The 25,306-nt window shown below is 32.8% G+C and overlaps 1 protein-coding gene across 1 annotated transcript; it reads left to right on the forward strand.

The window, feature by feature from the left end:
* Nucleotides 1–674: 674 nt before the first annotated feature.
* On the forward strand, nucleotides 675–19,274 carry LOC135842799 (uncharacterized). The gene has a single exon (XM_065360435.1). It carries the CDS (start codon nucleotides 15,652–15,654, stop codon nucleotides 19,156–19,158), a length of 3,507 nt encoding a protein of 1,168 aa, XP_065216507.1. The 5' UTR covers nucleotides 675–15,651; the 3' UTR covers nucleotides 19,159–19,274.
* The last annotated feature ends 6,032 nt before the right edge of the window (nucleotides 19,275–25,306 follow it).

Consider the following 25,306-nt stretch of genomic DNA (forward strand, 5'->3'; position numbering starts at 1 on the left):
TGAAGACTTTTCCGAATTGAAAAAATGTTATCATCATTCGAAAGACGATAAAATTGTCTATCAAACAGGCATCGCAAGTGGTCATTTTTATAATGACTTTGTCATTTTTCCCAATTTTGGTCCTTAAAAGTCCTTTTTTTCAAGGAAGTCCTTTTTAGGTCCTTATTTTCATGGTTTTCCCTCGTCTTAAAAACAAAAAATTATAATTATACACATAAAAAAGAGAATTGTAAAAGTTGAAAAAAAATGCAGTAGAATAGCGATGTTTTGCATTGTTTGATGGGGCTGCTCTGCCTGACTGAGTGAGTTGGTTGCCTAACCTGTTTAAATTGGTGTTACTATTAGTTGTTAGTTTCATAAAAAATATTCCTAATATTTCATCATTTTTTTTTCTATTTTTATACTTTAATGGAAATTGATGTTACCAGGGCTTTTTTGTGGGGGGACGCAGGGTGACGGCGTCCCCCCCCCCAAAGAAAAGTTCGAAAATATCGAAAAATTTTCATAACAATTAAACAAATGAACGAATTTTAAAAAATGACAAAATTAATAGATTTTGGTAACTTTTTCAAAAGCGAAACCGAGATCAGAATTATGATGAAAATTTGGAAATTGCTCTAAATCTAAAATTTAGCATTCAAGTTTTTACCTCAGTGTGAGTGTTTACTGGCAAGAAAATAGCAAGAAACCAAGAAAAAGGCGAGAAATTGACATGAGTGGCAAGAAAGAAAGCAAAAAAATAGTATAGGAATTCCTTTGAAAAACAAAAATTTTCAAAGAATCCAAAAAATCTCTGAAAAATTGAAGTTATTCCACCAATTTTGAAAAGTGTTGATCAGAAAAATCGAATCCTTTCATTAAAATTGATGTTGTTCTACATTTCAAATTACAAATTTTCTAAAGCTTATGCCCTCGCTTCGCTCGGGCTGTTCAAAATGCTACTTTCAACTGTTTTAAGAATTCAAAAATCGAGTAGGAAAATTCCAAAAATACTCGTAATACCCAAACTGTTTGAAAAATGCGAATTTTTCATTTTTTCTGAACAGAACCACCAACTTTTCAAAGTTTTTGATCCTATTATGCTCAGGTGAAAATGTAAAATGAAAACATTCGTACTTACAAAATAGTAGTTTTTTCGTTTTTTGGACCAATTTTTTCAACAAATTTTTTGCTCATTCTCCGCTCGAGCAGTAATTTTGCCTTTGTTTCGATCAAATAATAAATTATTAAGAAGGGGTTTCGAAAATAATTTGGTGTGGGTACTTCGATTTTATTTTTCAAAAATTCAAATTATGTACAGGGGGGATGAAAATTAGGGACTTGCAACTTCAATTTAGCGTCCCCCTCAGAAAAGAAATACAAAAAAAGGTCTGGATGTTACTATTAGTTGTTAGTTTCATGAAAATATTTCAAATAGAAAAATAATTTCAAAGTTTTTTGCCGCATACATTTTTAGATTGAAATTTTATCAGTTCATAGCAAATAAAATGAATTGTGTTGGTTGATATTGGGTCTAAACGTCTAGAAATCGGTAATTTAAAGGTCATTTTTTAGTCATTTTTTTGGTGAAAAAAGGTCCTTAAAGTCCTTTTTTATTTTCAAAATTCTATTTCGATGCCTGATCAAATGACACAAATTTAGTAAAGATCGAATGTTTTACGGGAGTTTGGAAGAATGAATTTGGCAAAAATTCTTCCAAACTCCCGTACTTACTACTCAAACCCATGTTTCAAGTACATGAATTGAGCCTGTTTTGCGGAAAACACATCATCTGTACTAGAAGGCTTCCGTATCTCTCATACATGGCCCTCGGAGCCTCGTGTATAAGGAAAGGCCTATGGTTTTCACAGCATGAGCTGACGTTTGTCATAGACTCATCTCAATCCGAGAAATGTACCCATATACGTGTCAAAAATTCTCGCTCTCCTGGTAGGGGGGGGGGTGGTCCAAAAATAGAAAGATTTTATTATTAAAAGAAATTAATTGCATGCCCTAATCACTTAAAATTATATAAATTACATGCACAAATTGTAAACTTACAATTATAAAAACTCTCAGGATTGAGGTAATCATACAAATCGGTTTTAAATCTTGATACCTAATATTAATAAAAAAAGAAGAAACACAGAACGTAATTATAAAATTATATAAAAACAAAACAAAAATAAATTTACTTACTAGAGGAATAGCATTTGAGGGGAGGAGGTAAGATGGATTATATAAGCGAATATTTGAAAAACTAGAAACATCGGGTGACTGAAAAATATCAAGTAGATATTGCTCCGTTTCCTGCATCAATTACCTAGGGAAGAATCCTATAAGAAAATACAGACATTCGTATATAGAAATAAATACCGTACTGATGTGAAACTTATGAAATTGTTCTGAAACGAAACACTTACGTGATGTTTTCTAACGTCTGACGATCATTCTTCTGTTTAAGGGTTGCTTTGTTGCTTTTTTTGGTGTAGAAACAGCTTAAAATTAATTTTCCAAAAATGTTTTCAAATTTCAATTTTTTTTTGAAAAAAGTAATCAATTTTTTAAAAAAATGATGTTGTGGATGGTCCACAATGGAATACTTACTCGTACGTACATGGTGCCTTCCATGGTTGTTTTGGGCGTCATTTGTAGACCAACGTTGATATGGTTTTGCTGATTCCTGCAAAAAAAAAATTTATATTCATGAAATCAGAAATAAAGGTAGCAAATAAATGAATCTAATAATAATAAAATAATAGTAAAAAAAATAGGATGAGGGGATCGTCGATTAATCTAATTCCATCCATCCATCGGCTCTTCAAGCTCATAATTTTCTTCGTATAGCCTCCTCTGTTGGTTGTATTCTTCGAATGACTGACGCCGTAGGGTCGTCAGGTCATATTTATTCATCCAACGGTAAGAAATCTGAAGCCTGAAAATTTATTTTTTAATTTTTCCGGCCTTTTTGGGGTCGGTAAATTAATTAGCTCCTTAATAATTTGGTTTTTAGCTTCCTCTACACGAAGCGTATCGGATATCCGATATCACTTGGATTAGTTAAACGTTGTATATTTTTTCCTTTTGTCAGTTTCAAAGGAAATCAGTAAGGTTCTTTACGAGACAGTAATTTCAGTAGGTATACAACTTACTTTGTGTTGTATACTCGTATCTTTGCCAAGAGTAAAAATGTATGCCGTAAGTCGACACCTATTATTTTATAATTTATTGTGGTTCCTTAATCTTCTTACTTACTTTGATGTTACTTCAATAAATACGTCCTACCGATAATTTCCATTTTAAGGCTCATCAAAACGTTAGTCCAATGCGAAGATTTCGAGTATTCTTACGTAGATTTTCTCCGGAATCTGCGCGGCTGGCGTATTCGACACCTCAGACACCTGAACCGTCTAAATTTTATCGCCGTTGGGAGTCACATTAATATTCTGCAGCTCGAATGAAAAATACATCGTGACGAAATAGTCTTATGAAACAATAGATTACGTTAATTCATTTTGCTTGATTATTTACGTCTTCTTAATTTAATGTATGTGTCTTTCGCACCTAGATCAATGTCCTCTTTGTCGATGTGTATGCTTTTACATTGCTAAAAATAAGAAAAAATATACAAGGTATGCTTAACAATACAAAAGAGTACACGGCAATGTCATTCGATTCGGAGGATTAGTCCTCATCTACCTCCATTCTTTCTTCTTGTTGGTCAATTTCCTCTTGCCGTATCTTTCTGATAAAAAATAATTTGTCGTATTTGGAAAATATTCCAGATGTTTGTTGACGTTTTGGCTTTTTGATGTGAACTAGTTATCTAGCTCCCTATGTTAAGATGTCGTTGAAATTTCTACGATGACAATTGACACGTCTTGTTTAGTAGGAGTTCACTTCATTGACTTCAGTAGAAATGCTACAGTATTCTTGCGCTGTATTTGCTTTACAAGCTTTTTCATTGATATGTTTCTATTGATTCGATGTTTAAATTCACCTTACCGGAACAAAATTATTTTTGAGCCACATTGATGCAGATGTCTTTATTTCCTAGCGCAATGGCATCAGTTTCTTCGATCAACTCCATTGGCGTGGATTTTTTCAATTGTTTGAAAAGAGTGAAGAAGGGCGGTAGATGTTTGTTGACGTTTTGGCTTTTTGATGTGAACTAGTTATCTAGTTCCCTATGCTAGATGTCGTTGAAATTTCTACGATGACACGTCTTGTTTTTTATTAAATGTCACGACCGGGGCCCGACGTTCACATTGAGTGAGTTGACTGCGAATTCAAAAAAGGTAAACGATATACAATCATAACAAATGAAGTAGGTAGATAATAACAATAATAAAATGTAGTTAACAAATAAAATAGGTACTTGATCAAAAAATTCTTCTACGCTTTGGAAGAATAAACCGATCCTCTTCATCGAGAGATAAGGTTTATAAAAAAAAAAATAATATTCAAATTAAAAATGAGGAAATTGTTGAGTGAATCAAATGGAAAAATTTAAAGTAAAAATGATATTAGTAAAAATACAATAAAAAATTGGAATTCTATTTAGTAAATTAATTAATATCAAAAAATTTATCACTTTTCTTTAGATACTGTTCCGGTTCAGGCGTAGAAAATGTCCTGCGTAGAAACCATCTTTTCTTGAACCGAAGACGCGAATTGCAATAACGCTATCGAATATTTTTCACATTAACAAAATATTAAAAAGACAGTAAGCGATCAAAGCACGATTGTATACCACGAACTGTTGAACGAAAGTTTCACCAATTATTTAATGAAAATTTCCCGGACAAAAAAAAGGGTAAATTATTCGCTGTTTTTTTTTTCTCAAGTTTCGCAAGTTCACAGCAGAAAAATGTATTTGGCCCTCCTACTTGACTCTTGTTTTGGAATCGATGTTTGTGCAGTTGACTGCATTATACTCATCACGCTCAATCATTTCATAAATAAGGCCTTTTTTAGTCCGAACACAGAATATGCCCTTCTTCACACCAACATGGATCTGTCCCTGCAGTTGGTAACAGTAAAGCTCCAAGGTATCGACAGTGCCATTTTTTTCGCAAAAATTTTGTTTTTCGGTTCAGTACAGTTTCTCTTGCAGTCATTTCTGAAACACTGATGGGACACTTGATTCTCTTGCAGTCATTTCTGAAACACTGATGGGACACTTGATTTCAACAACATTGACCAAGTTTTCAAAGTTGTCTTCGACTTCATTTTTTAAAAATATGTACATCGATATATGTACGAGTATAATTCTTTTTTAAAAAAAAGAAGAAGAAGAATCATTAATAATCAATCAGATTTACTCAAATTGTCGTATTAGGAAAAAATAACTCTTGCTTCTCAGTTTTTACTATTTATTAGTGCAAAGCTTTTCAAACACGAAGTGTTCATCATCAGGCTTAAATCACTATTGAACAAAATAACTAAGTCTACAAGCTTATATACTAGTGTACAAGGGTTTGTGGCTTTTACCATCTTTTCATATTTTCGTACCCCTTTTATGTAGTGCCTTGAAATAACAAGGTAGGTCTCAGTACCAGTCAAGCATTTCAAAAATGAAAGTATAAGTATTTTTTGTTACTCTTCTGCGAAAAAAATCGAGAATATTAATGTTTTTGTCATCATGAGGTGTATTCATTCTCTTTTTTCTCTCATTTCACTAGGAATAGATCGATTTCTTTCTATTACAAAGTTAAAAATTAGGTGACCATCCTCATTCTTTTCGTCTTTTCACTGGATAATATGTCTTGAATAAAGGGGCCAAGCTTCTGATCAGTTTTAATGCACTGGAGTAAGATGGTCGAATAAATTTCATGAAAAATAATTTGAATTATAAATTACTTCGTATGGAATTAATATAATAGGGTAAATGTATTGTATATATTATTCTGACATTTGTTACATTTCCCTTCAAAATATCGAAATCGTGATTCGATTCGCCAACAATTTTTTTTCATTTTTCTCTCCAGCTCAATAAACACCAAAAAAAAAAAAAAAAATTACCTACTCAATTACATCCGCTCGAGGACGTAAATGAATAATCGCAATTATTTCCTAGACTTCTTACATTTTTTTCTCAGTGAATTCTCATGTTTCTACTCGTATTTTGAAAGTTGAATAGAGAATATTAGCAGGGTTTCTGTGGTCTCGAAGCATTTAAAACGAATACCTTATTCATCAGTCAAGAGTTTTCGCTCATTTTACTTGTGTAGTCATCAATCTGCCTTTTCACATAGTAGGCAGCATTTCAAGATTGCACAACAGTGAGAATAATGACAAATTGTCTGTGTTGCGTTACCTTTGTTTTAGGCAATCGCCTTTGAGAACATTGTGGACACTGAAATTGGAGATATGTATTAACCAATAATCAGTGCTTAAAAACATTAGCGTAGTCATCGTAGAAACGATATCGATGAACCAGATGGTACATGTTGATCACAGCAACATGATTATATTCGATATATAAACAGTTGTAACACAATTATACGATGAAGTTTCAAGTTACTCAGGTAATCTTGACTGAATTCGTTATATGTACTTAATAATACGAGCTTCGAGCACTACAAAAACCATCACTGCATCAATTCACGTTCATAACTTGAGAAGAAAAAAATACGAGCAGAATTGCCAGACAATAATACGTTTATCCTTCTCGGGTTGTAAACAACAGCCATCTTTGCAAATTATGATCTCCCCCTCCCCCTCGCAAAAAAACTGCAACTTCGGTTATAACTATTTTCTTGAAAAAAAAAGAAATGCATTTAGCCGCATTACCAATACTTAAGATTAAATTTAATTAATTAGAATTAATTGTTTTATTAAAATTTTAAAGTAAATTTATTTAATTAAATAAATTAAATCAATTTTTTATTAAATTTATAAAAAAAATGTTGTATTATTATTTATTTTGAAAATAAAAAAAATATTAATACTTAAATCAGAAAGAAAAATTTAAAGTAAAAATGATGTTAGGTAGTAGAAATATAAAAAAAATTAGGAATTGAATTTATCAAACAAATGCAATGGAAAACATTATATTAAAAATCCTGATTTTTTTAATCCCGCCAATATTTTAAGCTAAAGAGAAAATGAAAATAAAATTGACGGCTTCGTCCGAAATTCTATTTTGATATTTGCGGGACATTATCTGGGTTGAAAAAAAAAAGTAAACTGGGCGTAAAAAATATTTTGAAAAAAGATGAATTTTTGGTGTTGCAGTGAAACAGATTTTTTCAGAAGGAAAAATTGAAAATGAAAAAGCAGGAAAAAATGGAAAAGTCACTGTATACCCTACAGTGGCTTTTGCCATTTTTTCCGGCTTTCTTCATGTTAATTTTTCCTTTTGATAAGCAACTAATCAGACGAACAAACGAGGAAGAGTTGAAAATAATAAAATGCAAGAAAGACGAATAAGAAAAGGATGACAGCAGCTCCAATCTTTGACGGATACACATTTTCGAGTAATTTGAAAAAAAAAAAATAGAAAAGATGGCGAAAGCCACAACGTTCAGTCAGTTTTTGGCTTTTTCAATAAGAAAATGTAGAAGAACGTTATAACGAAGAAAGTGTTTTAAAAAAATAAAAAGATGGCAAAAGCCACAAATTTTTGGCCGATTTTTTTAAGACCGTAAAAAATGAAGATGAAAAAAAAAGAAAGATGGCAAAAGCCACAACATTTGGTCAATTTTTGTTTGTTTATTTTTTTTTCAAATAAAAATAAATAAATAAATAAATAAATGGATAAATAGGTAAATAGAATGAAAAAAATGTAAAAAATGAAAATATAAAAAAAAAGAAAAGATGGTAGAAGCCACAACATTTGGTCAATTATTGAATTTTTGGAAAAAATAAAAATGAAAGTATAAAAAAAAATAGAAGATGGCAGAAGCCACATCATTCAGTTAATTTTTGGCTTTTTAAAAAAGAAATGTAGAAGAACGTCATTAAAGTAAAAACGCTTAGAAAAAATGGCAAAAATCACAAATTTTTGCCCGATTTTTGTTTCTTTTTCAAAAGACCGTGAATTATTGAAATGAAAAAAAAGAACAAAAACATTTGGTTAATTTTTGGCCTTTTTAATAAAAATAAATGAATAAATCGACAAACAGGTAAATAGAATGAAAAAATGTAAAAAATAAAAATATAAAAAAAGAAAAAATGCGTAGAAAAAATGAAAATATGGCAAAAGTCACAAATTTCTAGCCGATTTCTGTTTCTTTTTTAAAAGACCGTGAAAAATGGAAATGAAAAAAAGAAAGAAAACAGTTGGTCAATTTTTGGCCTTTTTAATAAAAATAAATGAATAAGTCGATAAATAGGTAAATAGGTAAATTGAATGAAAAAAAGTAAAAAATGAAAATATTGAAAAGATGGCAAAAGTCACAAATTTTCGGCCGATTTTTGTTTCTTTTTTAAAAGATCGTAAAAAATGAAAATGAAAGAAAAAGGGAAAAAATTTGGTCAATTTTTGACTTTTTCAATAAAAATAAATAAATAAATAAATAAATCGATGTATAGGTAAGTTGAATACAATTTAAAAATGTAAATAATGAAAATATAGAAAAAGAAAAGATGGTAGAAGCCACAACATTTGGTCAGTTTTTGGATTCTTGGAAAAAATGTAAAAATGACAAAATCCACAAACACTTCGTAAATTTTTGGCTTTTTCAAAAGCATAAAAATAAATACTGAAAAATTTGAGTGTAAAAACAATAAAAGATGGCAGAAGCCACAACATTCAGTTAATTTTTGGCTTCATCGAAAAGAAATATACGCAGAAGAACGTTATCAAGAAAAAAATGTATAGAAAAAATAAAAAGATGGTAAAAGCCACAAATTTTTGGTCAATTTTTGGTTTTTTCAAAAAAAGACCGTGAAAAATAGAAATACTGTGTATAAAAAAAAAAAGGAAAGATCGCGTAAGCTACAACATGGCTTTCCCTTCCCCACTTTTAAACTTGATCGCATGTGAGCGAAAACGATTTTCCTGCACTGATATTCACACAAACATGATAAAATCTTACCAATTGAGCGAAATAATCTGCATCACTTAGTTTCGTATTGGATTTTTCCATTTCCGCTACCGAAGGTATAAGCAATTCCAATTCCCTTTTCCATGGTGTAAATTTAACGAACGTTTTTCTAGGTGATGAAACTGTTCGTGTTTGGCGGATTTGAACCACAGAGTTCGATTGTCTTCGTTTAATATCAGTAAAAATTTTTTTAAAAACTCAGGACTGTAAGGTTATCTTATGGTAGCAATTTTCAGGCCTTTTGGGGTCCAAATTGAGATCAAACAAATTTTTTCCTTAGTCACATAGGTACAGTTTCCTTGAATTTGCATATACCAATTTATGGTTTGCAGATATAATTCAGTTATCTTGAACACAAAAATCCACATTTTCATGCAAATGCGCATCGCGAGGTAATCTGGAACCTGATTTTTGTTTGTAACAGCAGGCCATGTCTGCAGTACGTTTTGACTGATGTACTTCAAGACATTTGGTCGAATATTTTCCCCAGCTTTGAATTACGTCAGTTCTACTCAAAATGTCTTCCAAGTTTTAGACCTTGCGAAGGAAACTAATACAAGCTTGAAAATATTAAATCTTACCAAAGATTATAATAGTAAGAGCTCACTCCATTGACTTCAGCAGAAATGCTACAGTATACTTGCGCAGTATTTGCTTTACAAGTACAGCAGCTTTCATTGATATGTTTCTATTGATTCGATGTTTAAATTCACCTTACCTATGAGGTTTACTTACATGAATGTGTTGCGCATTTTTTTGTTTCCCAGCTTGATGGCATTAGCTTACGATTATCTTTTATCGGGGTCAACGCACTTTTCCACGAGATCAGAAATAGTCATTCCTCCTCAAACCTTTGTGGGAGGCCACCAAAATTTCAAATCATGTTCTTCATCGTATTCCATCCAGTTGATAGGAATGACATGAGGCACTTTCCTCTTGTCACTTTTTTCTGAGTACAGCGCAAGTTCTGAGACGACAACAAATTTTTTTGTAGGTTTTCCCAACAAAAGGTATTGGTCATTTTCAGCATTTTCGCTGAAAAATTAATTAATGTTGAATAAAAATAGGAATAAGACTCAACTTTCGATAAGTTTCGAATCCGCAGTGTCTCTCTGCATACAAATGTTGCATTATAATTACACTAACAGTTATAAAAATCGAATAAAATTTTGAACATTATGAAAATACACAACGCAAACTTGCGATTGCGCGACTTTTTAGTACTGCGATTACTTACTACCTATGTAGTACCTACGACTAAAATAAGTAGGTAAGAGCGATATGGCATAGCATACGCGTAAACTGTACCTATCAAAGTTCAAGCTTTAGCTGGACTTTTCTGGTGCATGGATGCTCAATTCTGGATGGCGTTTTCGAAATATTGTGAACAATTTTTTTCATCGTTTTTATTATATAGGTAATTTTTTTTAGAAACAAATTCCAACTTGAAAATTTTTTCATGAAAATCAAATTTAATAAAATCAAATACATATGTGATACTAAAATACATGTTCAAATAGATATCTATCTACTATCGATATATGTGAAGTTTGAAATGAAAAATTAAACATACTTACTTAGATACAATTTACGTTGCACCGTTTTCATTTTCCATTGTACTCGTAGGTACAAAATATCGCGAAAAAGTTTTACAATGTGGTCAAAACTGACCACACGAAATTTTCGACCATGTTTCTAGGAGAGAATGCATAAGATACGAAATCCGCCTGCAGTATCTATGTACCCAGATGAACAGGATTCGTCTATGTACAATCTGGAACTGTCATAGCTGGTAAATGTTTCATCGCAAAATTGAATGTTTGTACGATTCACAGTTTATTACGCCAGATAAGAAAGAAAATTTAAACAGCCGATTTTCGTAATTCATTAGAAATAAATTTAGTGTTACATATTTCATTTAGTATACTTACGAAAAATCGGTTTCAAAAACATACTGTTTATAATAAAATTAACCTAAAAATACACACTTAGTAAATTTTATATAATACTCATAATTATTCAAGTACTTACAGTTGTCGAATTTTCAAAAATGTATCATTAAGTATCGCAAGTTTTGCAACCGCTGCCAGTTGAGGCGATTTTTTGTTTTTGTTGAACAGCGTGTGAACGTACTGGCACGTCAACAATGACAAAGGTACCTTTATGTAATATTTTTCGTAATGTAGGAATTCCAATGTGTACCTTTGCTTGTCGGCATCGTAACTGGTAACCCCGAAGATATATTTCTCGAAATATCGTCCTTCGTGTTCCCTTTTAGCAGGTTTCCGCGACAAATACATCATCTTTCACACCGCGACCATGCGTTAACCCTCCAACAGTTTTCATGGTTTTCATCAAGGTTTGCTCTATTGTCATATCTGTTGGTATCCCACCCTAAATTTTTTAAGACTGGCCAATTGTGAAATATTTCTTCATGAAATTGGTAAATTCTGGTTCCAATTCTGAAGCATCTGTACAGATACAAATGTGCTGATTTAGCATAAAAGAAATGACCACTGAAGCCATACATTCCAAGTGGTGTGCTCAGTTCCCAGATCTTTCAGCCATTATGAATGTTTTCATCGAAGATGCCACAGAGAAGTATTGAGCCCTTAGTTGGGCAGTTTTTCCTTGAGTTTTAATCTTTGCAATTTGCTCACAAAACTTTGTATGAAATTTTACATATCGTAAGTCTCCTTTTCTGCAATTGTGAGCGAATCTGTAAAAATTAAGGAACTAGTAAAAATAAGTTCATATACTTATTTAAGCTCTTTTTCAATGGCATTCAATTCTTTCATAATGATGCTTCCTAGAGCTTGATACATGAGAAAATGCGCTCTTACTGCTCTACTGTAAGAGTGTCCAGTAAGTAGTTTTTCTACAGAGTTGAGAGCAAAAATTTCACATAGCGCTTCTTTCAAGCCACTTCCAGCCATAATAAATCCAATTGCTGCAAGAAAAGATGATATTGTATGGAATCCTCCTAGTCTTACAAAAATTTTGATTTCATTTTCATTTAAGTATACTACAGATTATGTGCTTCGATCGACTTATTCTAGTACATTCTTTCTCAGCGTTTTGTATCAGAAATTGCAAAAATGTTTTCAAAGTACGTAAATGCCCGTTGCTTTAAACACATATTCTTTCTATCTGCTGTTGAAGAAGTTGAACAATTATGAATTTCTTTGGCCATTTATTAGAATGATTTATTATATAAGAATACTTACATATTAACCTACAATAACATGAAAACATTAGTTTGCTTACATATGTAATTTACAAATAGTTACAAAAATTCGGAGGCTAAGATCCAAGTGAAATCGTGATGATTATTTCTTAATCCTTTTCGCCACAGACCATGCCACCGTTGTCGTTGTCATTGACATCAACGTCAAGTGTGGTACTTTTCCCTCTACATTTACGTCTATTGGCCACTTCCATTTTTCATTGGGTCTTATTTTCACTATTAACAATATTTGGAATTTGTAAATTTTTCTGTTTTTTAAACGTTTTAGTTTAAAAGAACATTTATTAGGGTATATAGAAAACATTTTATCGCAGTATTATGCTAATTTCTTTTTCAGTTGTCCAAGTTCTTATTCTTTATTGCGAATATCAATATTTAGTTATCGTTATCGCACGGAAAATGAAAATTCTGCTTACTGAAATATTCAACTATTTGCTAAATGTTGGATAAAATGCAACCTATTTTCGTGGTATTTGGGGTAGGGAAGAAGTTGACGACACATTTGCGCTAAATTTACAGTATTTTTTAATGGAAATACAAAAAGAGAACAAGTAAGGCCAAGCGGGGTAATGGTGAACATTTTTCAACATTTTTCAAAGTGGGCATTTAAAAATTAAAAAAAAACGTAGTATAATATTTCTAATTATTATCAGGTATATACCATCGGATCAGTTATAAGTTCTGCTATCCTATGGCGTTGGAAAAATTACATAATATTGATTGAGTGAAAAATACCAGTGTGTTCACTATTGCCTCAGGCGTTTTCACCATTACCCTGAAACTTGGGGGTAATTGTGAACAAATGAAAACAAAATTAAAATTTGTATTTTTTATGTTTAAATCGCAAATAAATATACGTAGTCTTCATCAAGTACTCAAATAGAATATATGTAGATGGTTTGCAAGAATATTAGAATCCATAAGCTCTCAAACATGTTTCACAGGATCAGGTAAACTGGCCAATATTTATCTAAAAAAGTGCTTTTGTACTTGTCTGACACTTGAGGATATTTGTAGACGAAACCAAAGTGCATCTTGGTGAATGCTGGCCTGAGAAAATTTCCTGTCAATTTTCCATTTTGTGCCCTTAACAACTGTGCAATGAAGTAACGTGCTGGTGGTTCTTTTTCTACACTATAACAATTAGCCATTGCCCAACTTATAGATATATTTTTTTTGGTTTTCGAATAATATTTTCCTTGTTGGCAGTTTTCTTCAGGGATCAATTTTTTGGAAGGGTTTTTTCAATGGCAGGTTTGAGTTTTTGGCTCATTTTCCCGAACAAAAAAAAAAATGCAAAATTTCTACAATTATATGTACCTATACCCAAAACTTTAATTTTCAAACTCACTTTCATTTCTTCAGAACTTGAATTCAACTTTTGGCAAACTTTAAATAAGATTCTGTGCATCTAATCTCCCTCTTTGAAGTTACATGGTAACCAAAGTATAAGTGATTACGTTATACCTCAGCTATCCATGTTTCATTCATTATCACTTATTGTCTATAATCGAGAGTATTGGATATTTACTATTTACAATTTATCAACATAGGTGATCGTATGGATTACAGCCCGATTTCCTTTAGTCTTTTCTCTATCTCCATCGCTTCCGGAATTGGAATATACTTGTAGGAAACGATGGTCCCCTGTAAATCGACTTTTACAAATAAACGCTTCCAGATTCCATTGATGTTTTTCTCTCGCGTTGTCGGAAAGTAAAGACATACGTCCCCTATTATTTCAATTACCTCCTCTGGATCTTGATCGATTTCCATTGCTGTTGTGGTTAAACATCGTTATTAATTTCTAGAAACTTTAATTTAATATCTTGGAGGAGTGCATGTCCTGAGTAGTAGGAATATACCAATACCACGACGGGACTAGTTAGTCCCTTAGTCCACTGGACTATACTCCAGACCCCCTAGGACCAGTAGTCCATTACCCTATGGACCATAGTCCATACGTGAAATTCGCGTGAAAATCGGCATTTTTCCATGGAATTTTCCGAAAAACTTCGATTTTTCCATGAAAATTACGATTTCGGCGAATGCTAATCTGGACTATGGCCTCAGACTATAGTTGAATAGTCCATAAGACTACACCAGCCTACTCTGAACTGCCTAGTCCAGAGTAGAGTGGACTACCTAGTCTAGAGTAGAGTTGACTAGCATTCGCCGAACTTGTAATTTTCATACAACCCCCCCCCCCTCGCTTGATCGCACCTGATCACATGAGAGAAAGTCATTAAAAAAATTAGCACCAGAAAAGATTAAAAAATTCATTTGTCAACTGATAGGCGCCACTATAGTATACTTACCTGGGATAGTCATTTGCCACCTTCATTTGTCAGAAAAATCATTAATCTAGTTCACCTACCTATGCATTCACACATCTATATAAACTGACGAGCCAAAGGAATATCTGCTTTAGTTGAGTTGTGATTTCAGTTGATCGTTGGTGTAGTAGTTCAAACCTTAAGTGCTGATTTTTTTTTTCAACAAGTAATTCGAACCTTGAGTGATAAATTTTTTCAATAATCTGCTATTTTTTTCAACAAGTATTTCAAACCTTGAGTGTTAAATTTTGTCACCAATCTGTAAAATGGTTTTTAATTGTGAAAAGTGTAATAAAAATTTCGCGAACAAAAGTAATTTAAACAGACACAATAAAACAGTCCATAGTGATGTTAAAGTAGTTGCTAGATGTTGTGAACTGTGTGGCTCAACATTTTCGCGGAGTGATTTATTTAATCAACATATGTGTGAACATCATCCAGAAAAGTCTATCTTCCTTTATGAGGTTGAATGTGAAATTTGTCAACGAAAATTTTCAAGTCATTTTGCACTGAAATGTCATGCAGTATGGCATAAACGTGATAAAATTGACAAATCTGCAGTACCCTTAGCTCAATCATCAACTTTTTCTGCAGGGATCACATCAATACCAGTAGTGAGCAATCCAATCAATACCAATGGGAACCCATCAAGCTCATCCTCCGAAGTTCCGCAATTTTCTGCTCAAGCAGTAGCCACTGGTGACCCAAACCCCCCTCCAGCAAAAAAAATCAAAGTGGATGTTCAAAACAAAAATTCTACTCCAACAAAGATAATGTGCCCAATATGTAAGGTTGAAGTAGAAAAAGAGAAATATTTGGGGCATTTGAAATCACTAGCCCACAAAGATAAAAGTGAACGAATGTGTACTATTGGGCTAGGAGCTGCAACTACTACCCCTGTGAATGCAATGAAGGCAACACCAATGACATCAAACGATACCAGCAATAATTCTGATACCAGTATTGGCCTTGGAGCTTCAACCACTACCCCTGTGAATAGAATGAAGACAACACCAACAACATCGAAGGAAGTGAAATGCAAAGTGCTTTTAAAAGAAGAATATGCTCGTTTAGAATTAGACCTACTGCTGATTTTATTGAAGGGATAAGGGAATTTATGAATGCTGTCACCTCATACGTTTCAAAAATTTGTTCTGAAATTTCTCAAACACATGAAAATTTTAAATATAATTTAGAACTTTTTGCTAAGTATGTGAAACATCCAGACATTGAAGACATCAAATCCTTCAACACAAAAAATGTGATTTTCAATTCCTCAACATCAAATTTTTGTGAGCAATATTCAGACTTTCAAAATGTAATTGATTCAAAAAGTGAAGAATTCCAAGGTAAAGGATCAGGGTGGATGCTAAAAAACGTACAGTTTTTGGAAATCAACTTCAACAAATTTAACCCCCTAAATGCCTCCTCCTTCATGCCATTACCTCAATGGTTGGAGAAAAGAAAAGCTGTTCTCAATATCAGGAATGTGGATAATGCATGTTTTGCCTGGTGTATTGTTGCTGCTCTCTCAAATTTACAACAAATTCCTCAACCTAATCGCCAGACTTCCTACACACATTATTCAACATTTCCTGGTGTTAATTTCCAAGGTTTAACTTTCCCAATGAAATTGACTGATATTCCCAAATTTGAAGCTCTAAATCCTGAAATAAGTGTAAATGTTTATGGTGTTGAAAATGAATCGGTTTGTGGTCCACTTTATTACCGACAAGTTGAAAAAAGTCATCACATTAATTTACTATACTTGAAAAATGATTCTGGTAATAGTCATTATTGCTTGATTAGAAGCATGAGCCGCCTGATATCAAGGCAAATCAATCAGGAAGGTCATGAAAAAAAATTTTGTGATGGATGTCTTTTATGGTTTTATGACTGGAGAAAATTAGAGGAACACAAGAAAAATGATTGTAATCACGTTAGAACATTTATGCCATTTGGGGAACGATCTTTTATCAAATTCAAAAATATTTCTAAAATGTTAAGAGTCCCGTTTGTTATTTACACAGATTTTGAAGCATTTTTGAAACCGTTTTCCTCGTGCTTTAATGATCTATCAAAATCATTCACTGAGAAAATTTCAATTCATCAACCATTTAGTTTTGGCTATTATATCAAATGTTCATTCGATCCCAGTTTAGATAAATTCAATTTATATCGTGGTAGTGATTGTGTGAAAAAATTTTGGGAAGAAATTCAAAAGGAGGTAGAATGGATACGACCCCATATGCTGACTAGTAAGCCGATGAATTCGTTAACACCTGAACAAAAGGAGAGTTTTGAAAACGCCTCTTGCTGCTATATTTGTAACATGTCATTTTCTATTAACGATGTCAAAGTTCACGATCATGATCACTACACAGGATGCTATCGAGGCCCTGCTCACTCTGTCTGCAACCAACAACTCAAACGTCCTTGTTTCATCCCAATTGTGATACATAATTTGAGTAACTATGATGCCCATTTTCTTATTCCTGAAATTGGTTATAATGATGAAAAAGTTGATCTAATACCTTGTACGAAAGAAAAATATATTTCGTTTTCAAAAAGCGTGCAGGCATATGATCACAATGATGATGAAGATGATGAGATCGGTGCAGGTACGACATATGTAAAAAACTTGAAAATTAGGTTCATAGACTCTTGCAGGTTCATGGCATGTAGTTTAGATAAGCTTGCAAAAAATTTACAATCAGATCAATTGGAAACCCTCAGGACTTGCTTCCCAAACGAGCCATATAAATTTGAATTATTAAAGGAGAAAGGTGTCTTCCCTTATGAGTTTGTTGATTGTGAGGATAAATTGGCTCTTGATTCTCTTCCATCACATGATCAGTTTTATTCAAAATTAGTAGGTTCTAATATTTCAGAAATGCAATATAAACAGGCTGCAAAGGTTTGGCAAGAATTTAAATGCAAAAATTTAGGTGAATATTCAGATTTGTATTTGAAAACTGATGTTCTGTTACTCACTGATGTTTTTGAAAATTTCCGAAATATTTGTTTGAAAACTTATGGTTTAGATCCTGCACAGTACTATACAGCGCCTGGACTTAGCTGGGATGCGATGTTGAAGCAAACAAAAATTTCTTTGCAATTATTTAGCGATGTAGATATGTTCTATTTCATAAAACAAGGTATTAGAGGGGGATTATCTCAATGCTCAAAACGAATGGCATCCGCTAATAATAAATATATGTCCAATTACGATCCTTCCCAACCCTCCAGTTATCTTGTGTATTTAGATGCAAACAATTTGTATGGATGGGCAATGTCTCAACCATTACCTACCAATAATTTTAGGTGGCTGAAAAGTTATGAAGTGGAGTACTTCAATTTATCTACAAAATCAGACGATTCTTGTGTAGGTTACATTCTTGAAGTAGATCTGATTTATCCAGAAAATTTACACAATTCCCACAAAGGCTATCCATTTTGTCCTGAAAATATCATTCCCCCCAACAAAACTTCGAAACATCCCAAGCTTATTGCAAATGTTCAAAATAAATCGAAGTATGTTATTCATTACCGTAACCTGAAGCAGTGTTTAAAACATGGTCTGAAACTTGTCAAAATCCATCGAATCTTGGAATTCAATCAATCACCTTGGTTAAAAACTTACATCGACCTTAATACATCAATGCGTGCCCAAGCATCAAATGAATTTGAAAAAGATTTCTATAAACTTATGAACAATGCTGTTTTTGGGAAAACTATGGAGAATGTTGACAAACGAGTCGATGTGAGGTTGTTAACACACTGGGAGAATCGTGGAAGGAAGTGGGGTGCACAGCATTATATAAGCTTTCCAAACTTTCATAGTAGCAGTATTTTTAATGAAAACCTAGTAGCTGTGCAGATGAACAAAGTAAAGGTGGTATATGATAAGCCTATTTATATAGGATTTTGTGTTTTAGACTTGGCCAAATATTTAATGTACGATTTCCATTATGAATATATCATACCAAAGTATGATACCCGTGTTGAGCTCCTGTACACGGATACTGATTCATTAATTTATGAAATCACCACAAATGATTTTTACACTGATATAAAAGACGACATTGATGCAAGATTTGATACAAGTGAATATCCGATCAATAATCGTTATGGTTTACCACAAGTCAATAAAAAAGTGGTTGGTATGTTCAAAGATGAATGTAAGGGTAAATTAGTATTACTGTTTTTAGGTACTAAAGCTAAGTCGTATTGTTATGGTGTTGAAGATGAATTAAAAATACAAAAAATTGTTAAAAAAATTAAGGGAGTTAAAAAAAATGTGGTAGAAAATGATGTGACATTGGATGATTTTAAGAATTGTTTAGAGAATAAAGTGACTATTTATAAGCAAATGTATAATTTTAGAAGTTTTAAACATGTCATTTTTACACAGTTATTGAATAAGATTGCTTTAACTTACGATGATGATAAGCGTTTCATCATACCAAACTCCGAGGATACTTTACCTTGGGGTCATTGTGATATTTCAAAGTATTTATTACAGGAAAATAATGATAGCTGATACTCATTTGTTCTTACTTGTGTGTTTTGTAATAAAGTGTGTTATTGAAGTAAAAATTGTGTTTCCTCATTAAAAAAGAACAAGAGATAAAGTTCCAAGATTTTTTATTGAAATACTTTGCTATACAGACATACTTGTGCTAAAATTAACTAAAAATAGTACTTATTAATATATCATGGGGGTTAAATCTTATTTGTAGACATAACTTAAAAAAGGAGTTGAGAACAACTCGATTTTGAAGCATACTGATTTTTGCGAAGTCGATCAGCTATTTTGTATACTTTTTTAGCCAAGTATACTCGAATTTCAGCCTGAATGATTTGACATACACGGGGATCTAAGAGGTGATATGCCATTTTTATGTGAGTAATTGCAGGTAATTCCTCAATTGGAACAGACTGAATAGGTTTTAATAACTCAGTTGCAGAAGTTTGAGCAAAATAGTTAACAAAACGAGAAACCATATAGGCCGCATACATTTTGTAATCTGTTTTATTTTGCAACACCAAAGTTACTAAATCATAAATTTTCTTCAAGGCTGCCCAATACAATTCATCAATGACAAACACTGTGATATCGTCTTCCAGCACTTGGATTACATTTCCGATCAGCACCGTATACTTGCCGACACATTCAGTTGATGTAACTGTTCTGGTAGGACCCTCAACAACATCTTCTCCTTCAGTATCAAAATCAATGAGTGGTCCTTGCGTTGATGAGGTAGCTTCATTTTCAGCATTTTCATCATATGGTAATTTCATGAAGGAGAACCAATCATCATATGACAAGGTAACTCTATGGTGATGTAATAGCGACGCGATGTCAAAAAATTGAACAACAGGCTCAAAATGATCTTCAATATTGAGACCAACTTCGATATGAAAACCTGGGCACTGGGGTGATATACTAGAACTGAATAATAATTCCATTTTCACACAATACACGGAAACCACTGAAAATTAGGCAAGTATTATCACAAAAAATGTTTGACCACTTGAGCGACTGAAGTTGGAATGAGCCTGTTACAATCAGATCCTCAATTTATATCATCCTAGTATATCACTTTTAGGTATCCAGCTGTTCCATTTATTTTCAAATCCTAACCATTTTACAAAAACTTGATCCCCCTTACTTTTAATTACTTTTTCAACCAGGTAAATGTCTGGGTATTTTGTTTTGGATAACTCTTCCTCATAAAATGCGCCTTTGATATCACTCCCTGTATGATCTGTTAAAAGGTAGGTTATAGGTCTAGTGTTGGTTTGTACTTTTGATATTGTAAAAATTTCAGTTGACCAATTAGGTGTATAACCTTTTTCAAACGTTGCTTTTTGCTTGCTGATACGAACCTTATCACCCACTCTGAAACGAGCTACCTCTGTCACTGCTTTCCTGGAGCCAGTATTTTTGTAAATTTGTGCTAAAATTTTTGCCTCATTTTTTTCATTTACTTCAGCTGGTGTACACTGAATAGTTCTATGATATTTATGATTATACTGATCAATGAGCTGAGGTAAAATTTGCACCCACTTATATGAACCTTGTACACTGAATTCTATATACATGATGTTTTTCAATGTTTGGTTGAACCGTTCTACTATTGCCGATTTTTTTATGCTGTATGTGGAATAGTGGATGATATTAAATTTTTTATACACTTTGTCACAGTCTTTGTTGAAGAACTCCTTACCATCATCAGTTTGCAGATATTTCGGTGTTTTTGATAAGCTTGAAAAAATACTGATAAGAGCATTAGCTACTTCAATGCCAGTTTTAGTTTTCAAAGCAATTGCCCAAGCATATTTTGAAAAACAATCAATCATGGTTAAAATGTACCGAAAATTTGCATTTACTTTTGCATGTGGTATCATTTCAACTAAATCAGCTTGAAAAAGGTCATTAAGTCCTTTAATTTCAGTTCTGCGTCGATCATAATTGCGTCTAGCTTGTCTGTGAAGCTCAAATGCAACATTTCTTTGAGTAGTTGACATTTTTTATTCACTTTTAAGGATACTTCAACACGGTACATAGAAATGAATGATGTTTTTTGAAAAATTTTATTTTGTGAAATGCTATTTATACTATTGATAATGATTGAATGCATTTGTGAGATATACCCAAACTACTCATACACAATCATGATTCTAGAACCCAAAATCTTTGACTCAGGGAAAAAATGTTTGATTAAAAATTTCAAAACCAAATGACCACAGTTTACAGTATTTGGTTTCTGCACTGATGTTTTATTATAATAAATTTGAGGTTTATTCATGGTGTATCTATATCCACTGTGCAAATACTTAATAAGCTCAGGAAAAACTGGTATATTTCCAATTGGATCAAAATATAATACTTGATTTCTATTCTTTACATATGTTATCCAATGTGTACCTTTACCACTAGAAGAATCTAAATTTACAATAGCAGTTTCAAGCTGTTGAACACGTTGAGGCAAAGTATCTCGGCAAAAAATACCTCGGAAGAATGGTATTTTACACTGATTTACCAAACGTACAAGTTGAAAATCATACAATGGTTTTGTACTGGATGGGAGACTAATCACATGTGTTTTTCTCCTTGAGGGCCTCCGTTGAAATCTTGCTGACAGCTTCTTTGCATTACGTGACATGGCTAATGGAGAAATAATCCAAGCCCTTTTTTGTGATGACTAAGATATATACCTTGACCAATGTGTTGCGGGGGGATGGATGTAGAATTTTTATATTGATCTCTCACGTTTTTGATATTTCTAAGAGAATCGATTATTGTTGTAATGCCTCCAACCAATGTACCTACATGGGTTAACGCTGTTAAAATAGGAACAATTGGTAATGATCCACCTTGTTTTGGTATTGGTATTACTCGAGCAGGACCTTTTTTAACTTTAAACTTGCGAATAGCAGCAAATGATTTCTTTATACTGCTCTCCAAATTGTTATTTTTTTGTCCTTTTATAGCTTTTTTAGCTTTGGAAACCATTTGATTGAATGAAATTCCTTTCCCTCCAGTGATGGGATGTGTTTTTCTTCTATTCCTAGAAGCTTTCTGTCTCCTTTTTGACAGACCTGCTCCTTTGCGACGTCCTTTTTTTCTATTCTTAGAAGCTTTTGGTTTTCTTTTCAACAAACCTGCTCCTTTGCGGCGATGGTTTGAATGCACACGTTTAACTTTACCATTTCCACTGCAACCTCCAAAATGAGGGCGGATACCTGCACCAATTTTAAATTGATTGATTCCAGCACCCAAGCTAACTTTCTTGGACATGATGTTAGCCACTTGACCGGCAAACAATTTTTCAAGCATATCAGCATCCGGTGCTTTATACCGTTGCAAAGCGGCATCCCTCAATTTAAGATCAGCTTTATTACGATCTGCAACGTTTTTATTTTGAAAATATGCTATATCGTGTTCTTTACAAGCTTCATCCAAAGGATTGATTCCACGATCACCTCGAGCCAATCTCTTTTCCAGCTTTGTTCCAGGGCCGCAATAATTGTACCCAGGTAAGTGAAGCTCAAATGGTAGATGATTAATGAGCCAATTAACAATACCCTTACCAGATTTATGGTTTTTGCGCCGTGATTTGCGTGATTTCACCTTATTTGGATTACTTTTTTTCCGCATATTCGCTAAATGCACATATGAATAGTACAATCAAACTGAATAAATTCAAAGCATTGTCTCATCTATTTATACTATTTTTACCTCAGAATAAATGATACAAATAGTTGTGAAATGTTTGAACACACTCATTTCAATCAATACATACTTGTAACAAGCATTTGAATGCTACTAAACAAGTTTTCCGATTTCTAGAGTAATATGACATCTTTGAAAAATAGAAAAAAAATTCTGATATATGAACAAGGTGTTAAACTACCTGTTGAACAATCAACACTCGAATCAAAAGATGACACTCGTTCTACCCATGGACCTTTATTTCCAAATACCATAAGAGGATTACTTGTTGGAAGATCCGGATGTGGGAAGACTAATTTGATGATCGCTCTTTTACATCATAAGAATGGTCTGCGCTATGAAAACGTATACATTGTAAGCAAGAGTTTATTTCAAAAAAAATATCAACATCTTAGACAGATTTTTGGATTACTGCCAAAGATCGGTTATTATGAATTTGAATCCCCAGATAAAATATGCGAACCTCAGCAATGTAAACAAAATTCAATTGTGATTTTTGATGATGTATCCTCTACAAATGAAGCAAATCCTAAGTTGAGAGCTTATTTCTCCATGGGTCGTCACAAAAATATTTCCTGCTTTTTACTCATTCAAAGTTACAGTCGAATCAGCAAACATTTAATTCGTGATAATGCTAATTTCATTGTCTTATTTCAGCAGGATACCCTAAATACTAAGCATGTATTTGAGGACCACTTGAGCTCTGATCTAACTTTCAAAGAATTTCATGAGATTTGCTCATATTGCTGGAGAAATCCACATGGCTTTGTTGCAATTGATAAAGAATCTAGTATAAATAGAGGAAAGTTACGTTGCTCTCTCTATCATTTTATTACATTGAAGAAAAATCACAATGATGCAGATGAAGAATAAAAATCACCATCGGAGAGGAACTAAAAGACCAGCAATTTATGATGAAGAAATTGAAGAAAAACAGAAAATAGTAAAGATTGCTAATGACATCAAACAGAAGTATAATGAATTGCAAGGGACCAAGATCACTAAGGAACAAAAAATTGTCGAGAATTTAAAACCTGTAATTGATCCTCTGAAAGAAATTCAGAAGAAAACCATCGGCTTTAATAATGTCAATAAAAACACCTTTAGTACTCAAACAGATGATTTTAGTGATTCAGTTCCAATCAAAAAAGAGGAAACAGCCTCAAATACCAGCCCTACAGATAAAAGAATGAAGAAATTGAATGATCCATCTTATGGTTTGCGTTTTGATCCTAAAACACAACAATATAAAATTGGTTCTACTCCTGTGTATATTAGTGATTCTCAACTTTTAATAAATGATCAATATTATGGGAAAACAAAAGGTTTGATGCAACTTCTCCTTACCTCACACCCTACTTATGAGGATATTCCCGCCGCTGATATTACCTCATACAAAGCTATACTAGAATCAACTAGGAGCCATTTGACTTCTAGAGGACTTTTGAAGCATAGTTCTACCCCCAAATATTCCTTTATTAAAAAGCTGTTTGATGAAGATGCTAAATCACCTGCCAAAAAAAACAAAAAAGGTGGAAGTGTTTTGAATCATTTAAGAACAAGTTTGATGGGTGCAAACAATAAAAAATTTCAACTTGTTTATTATAATGACCCAAATACACTAATTGAGAGACTAGAAAAACTTGTAGGTGAGCGAAATGCTGGAAATGGATCAATTCAAATAGCTAATGAGATTCAATCAATTCTAGAAGAGTTGGAAGGAATTGGTATCATAAAGTAATGCGCTATAAATCATTTTGGAAAGTCCCCCGTTGTGATTTTTGAAAAATGAGCCCTGCTATGTATTCATAAATAATTTTAAGTATAAAAGTAAGATGAAAGCATTTAATTTTGTAGTCTATAATAAATAGATGATGTTAACACATGCCCATCAATAATAAACAACTTTTTCAGTCATGGACTCTTATCGATTTCATTTAACTAAATCTGGTACCCCATCTACAATTCTTCATACTCATCTCCATCCAATCATTCATCTCAATCCAGATACAAGATATGAAATTGCATGTCTCCATGTAGTTTTACAAAGAAGTAATCAAAATACATTGATCAAAAGCTATCGATTCTATTGTGATGATCCGAATTTTCCTTCATACAGCAAAATTGATGTGGACACAAGTTCCTTAACGTATGAAGATATTGTATCAAATATTATTGATAATTTCGAAGGAAGGTACAAACAGGAAATACTTAACTTTAAAATTGATTCTGAAAGTAAGTGCACTATTTACTCCTCATACCCCATAAATTTTGATAAAAAAGACAACGTTTTAAGATTGCTCGGTTTTCCTGGAAATTTCAATAAAGCTGAGGCACAGAAAACATATGGAGAAACTGGAGTGTATGAGTATAGAGCTCCAAGCCCAATTCGGATTCCATCAAAATATCCAGAATTTTTCAATGTGAATTTGCAGTGTAATCTTATCAA

Source organism: Planococcus citri, chromosome 4 (assembly GCF_950023065.1).
Source record: "Planococcus citri chromosome 4, ihPlaCitr1.1, whole genome shotgun sequence".
In the NCBI taxonomy this organism is placed as follows: domain Eukaryota; kingdom Metazoa; phylum Arthropoda; class Insecta; order Hemiptera; family Pseudococcidae; genus Planococcus; species Planococcus citri.

Excerpts from the sequence above, each read along its gene's own strand:
- LOC135842799 (XM_065360435.1), top strand. The coding sequence starts at position 15,652 with ATGCAAAGTGCTTTTAAAAGAAGAATATGCTCGTTTAGAATTAGACCT.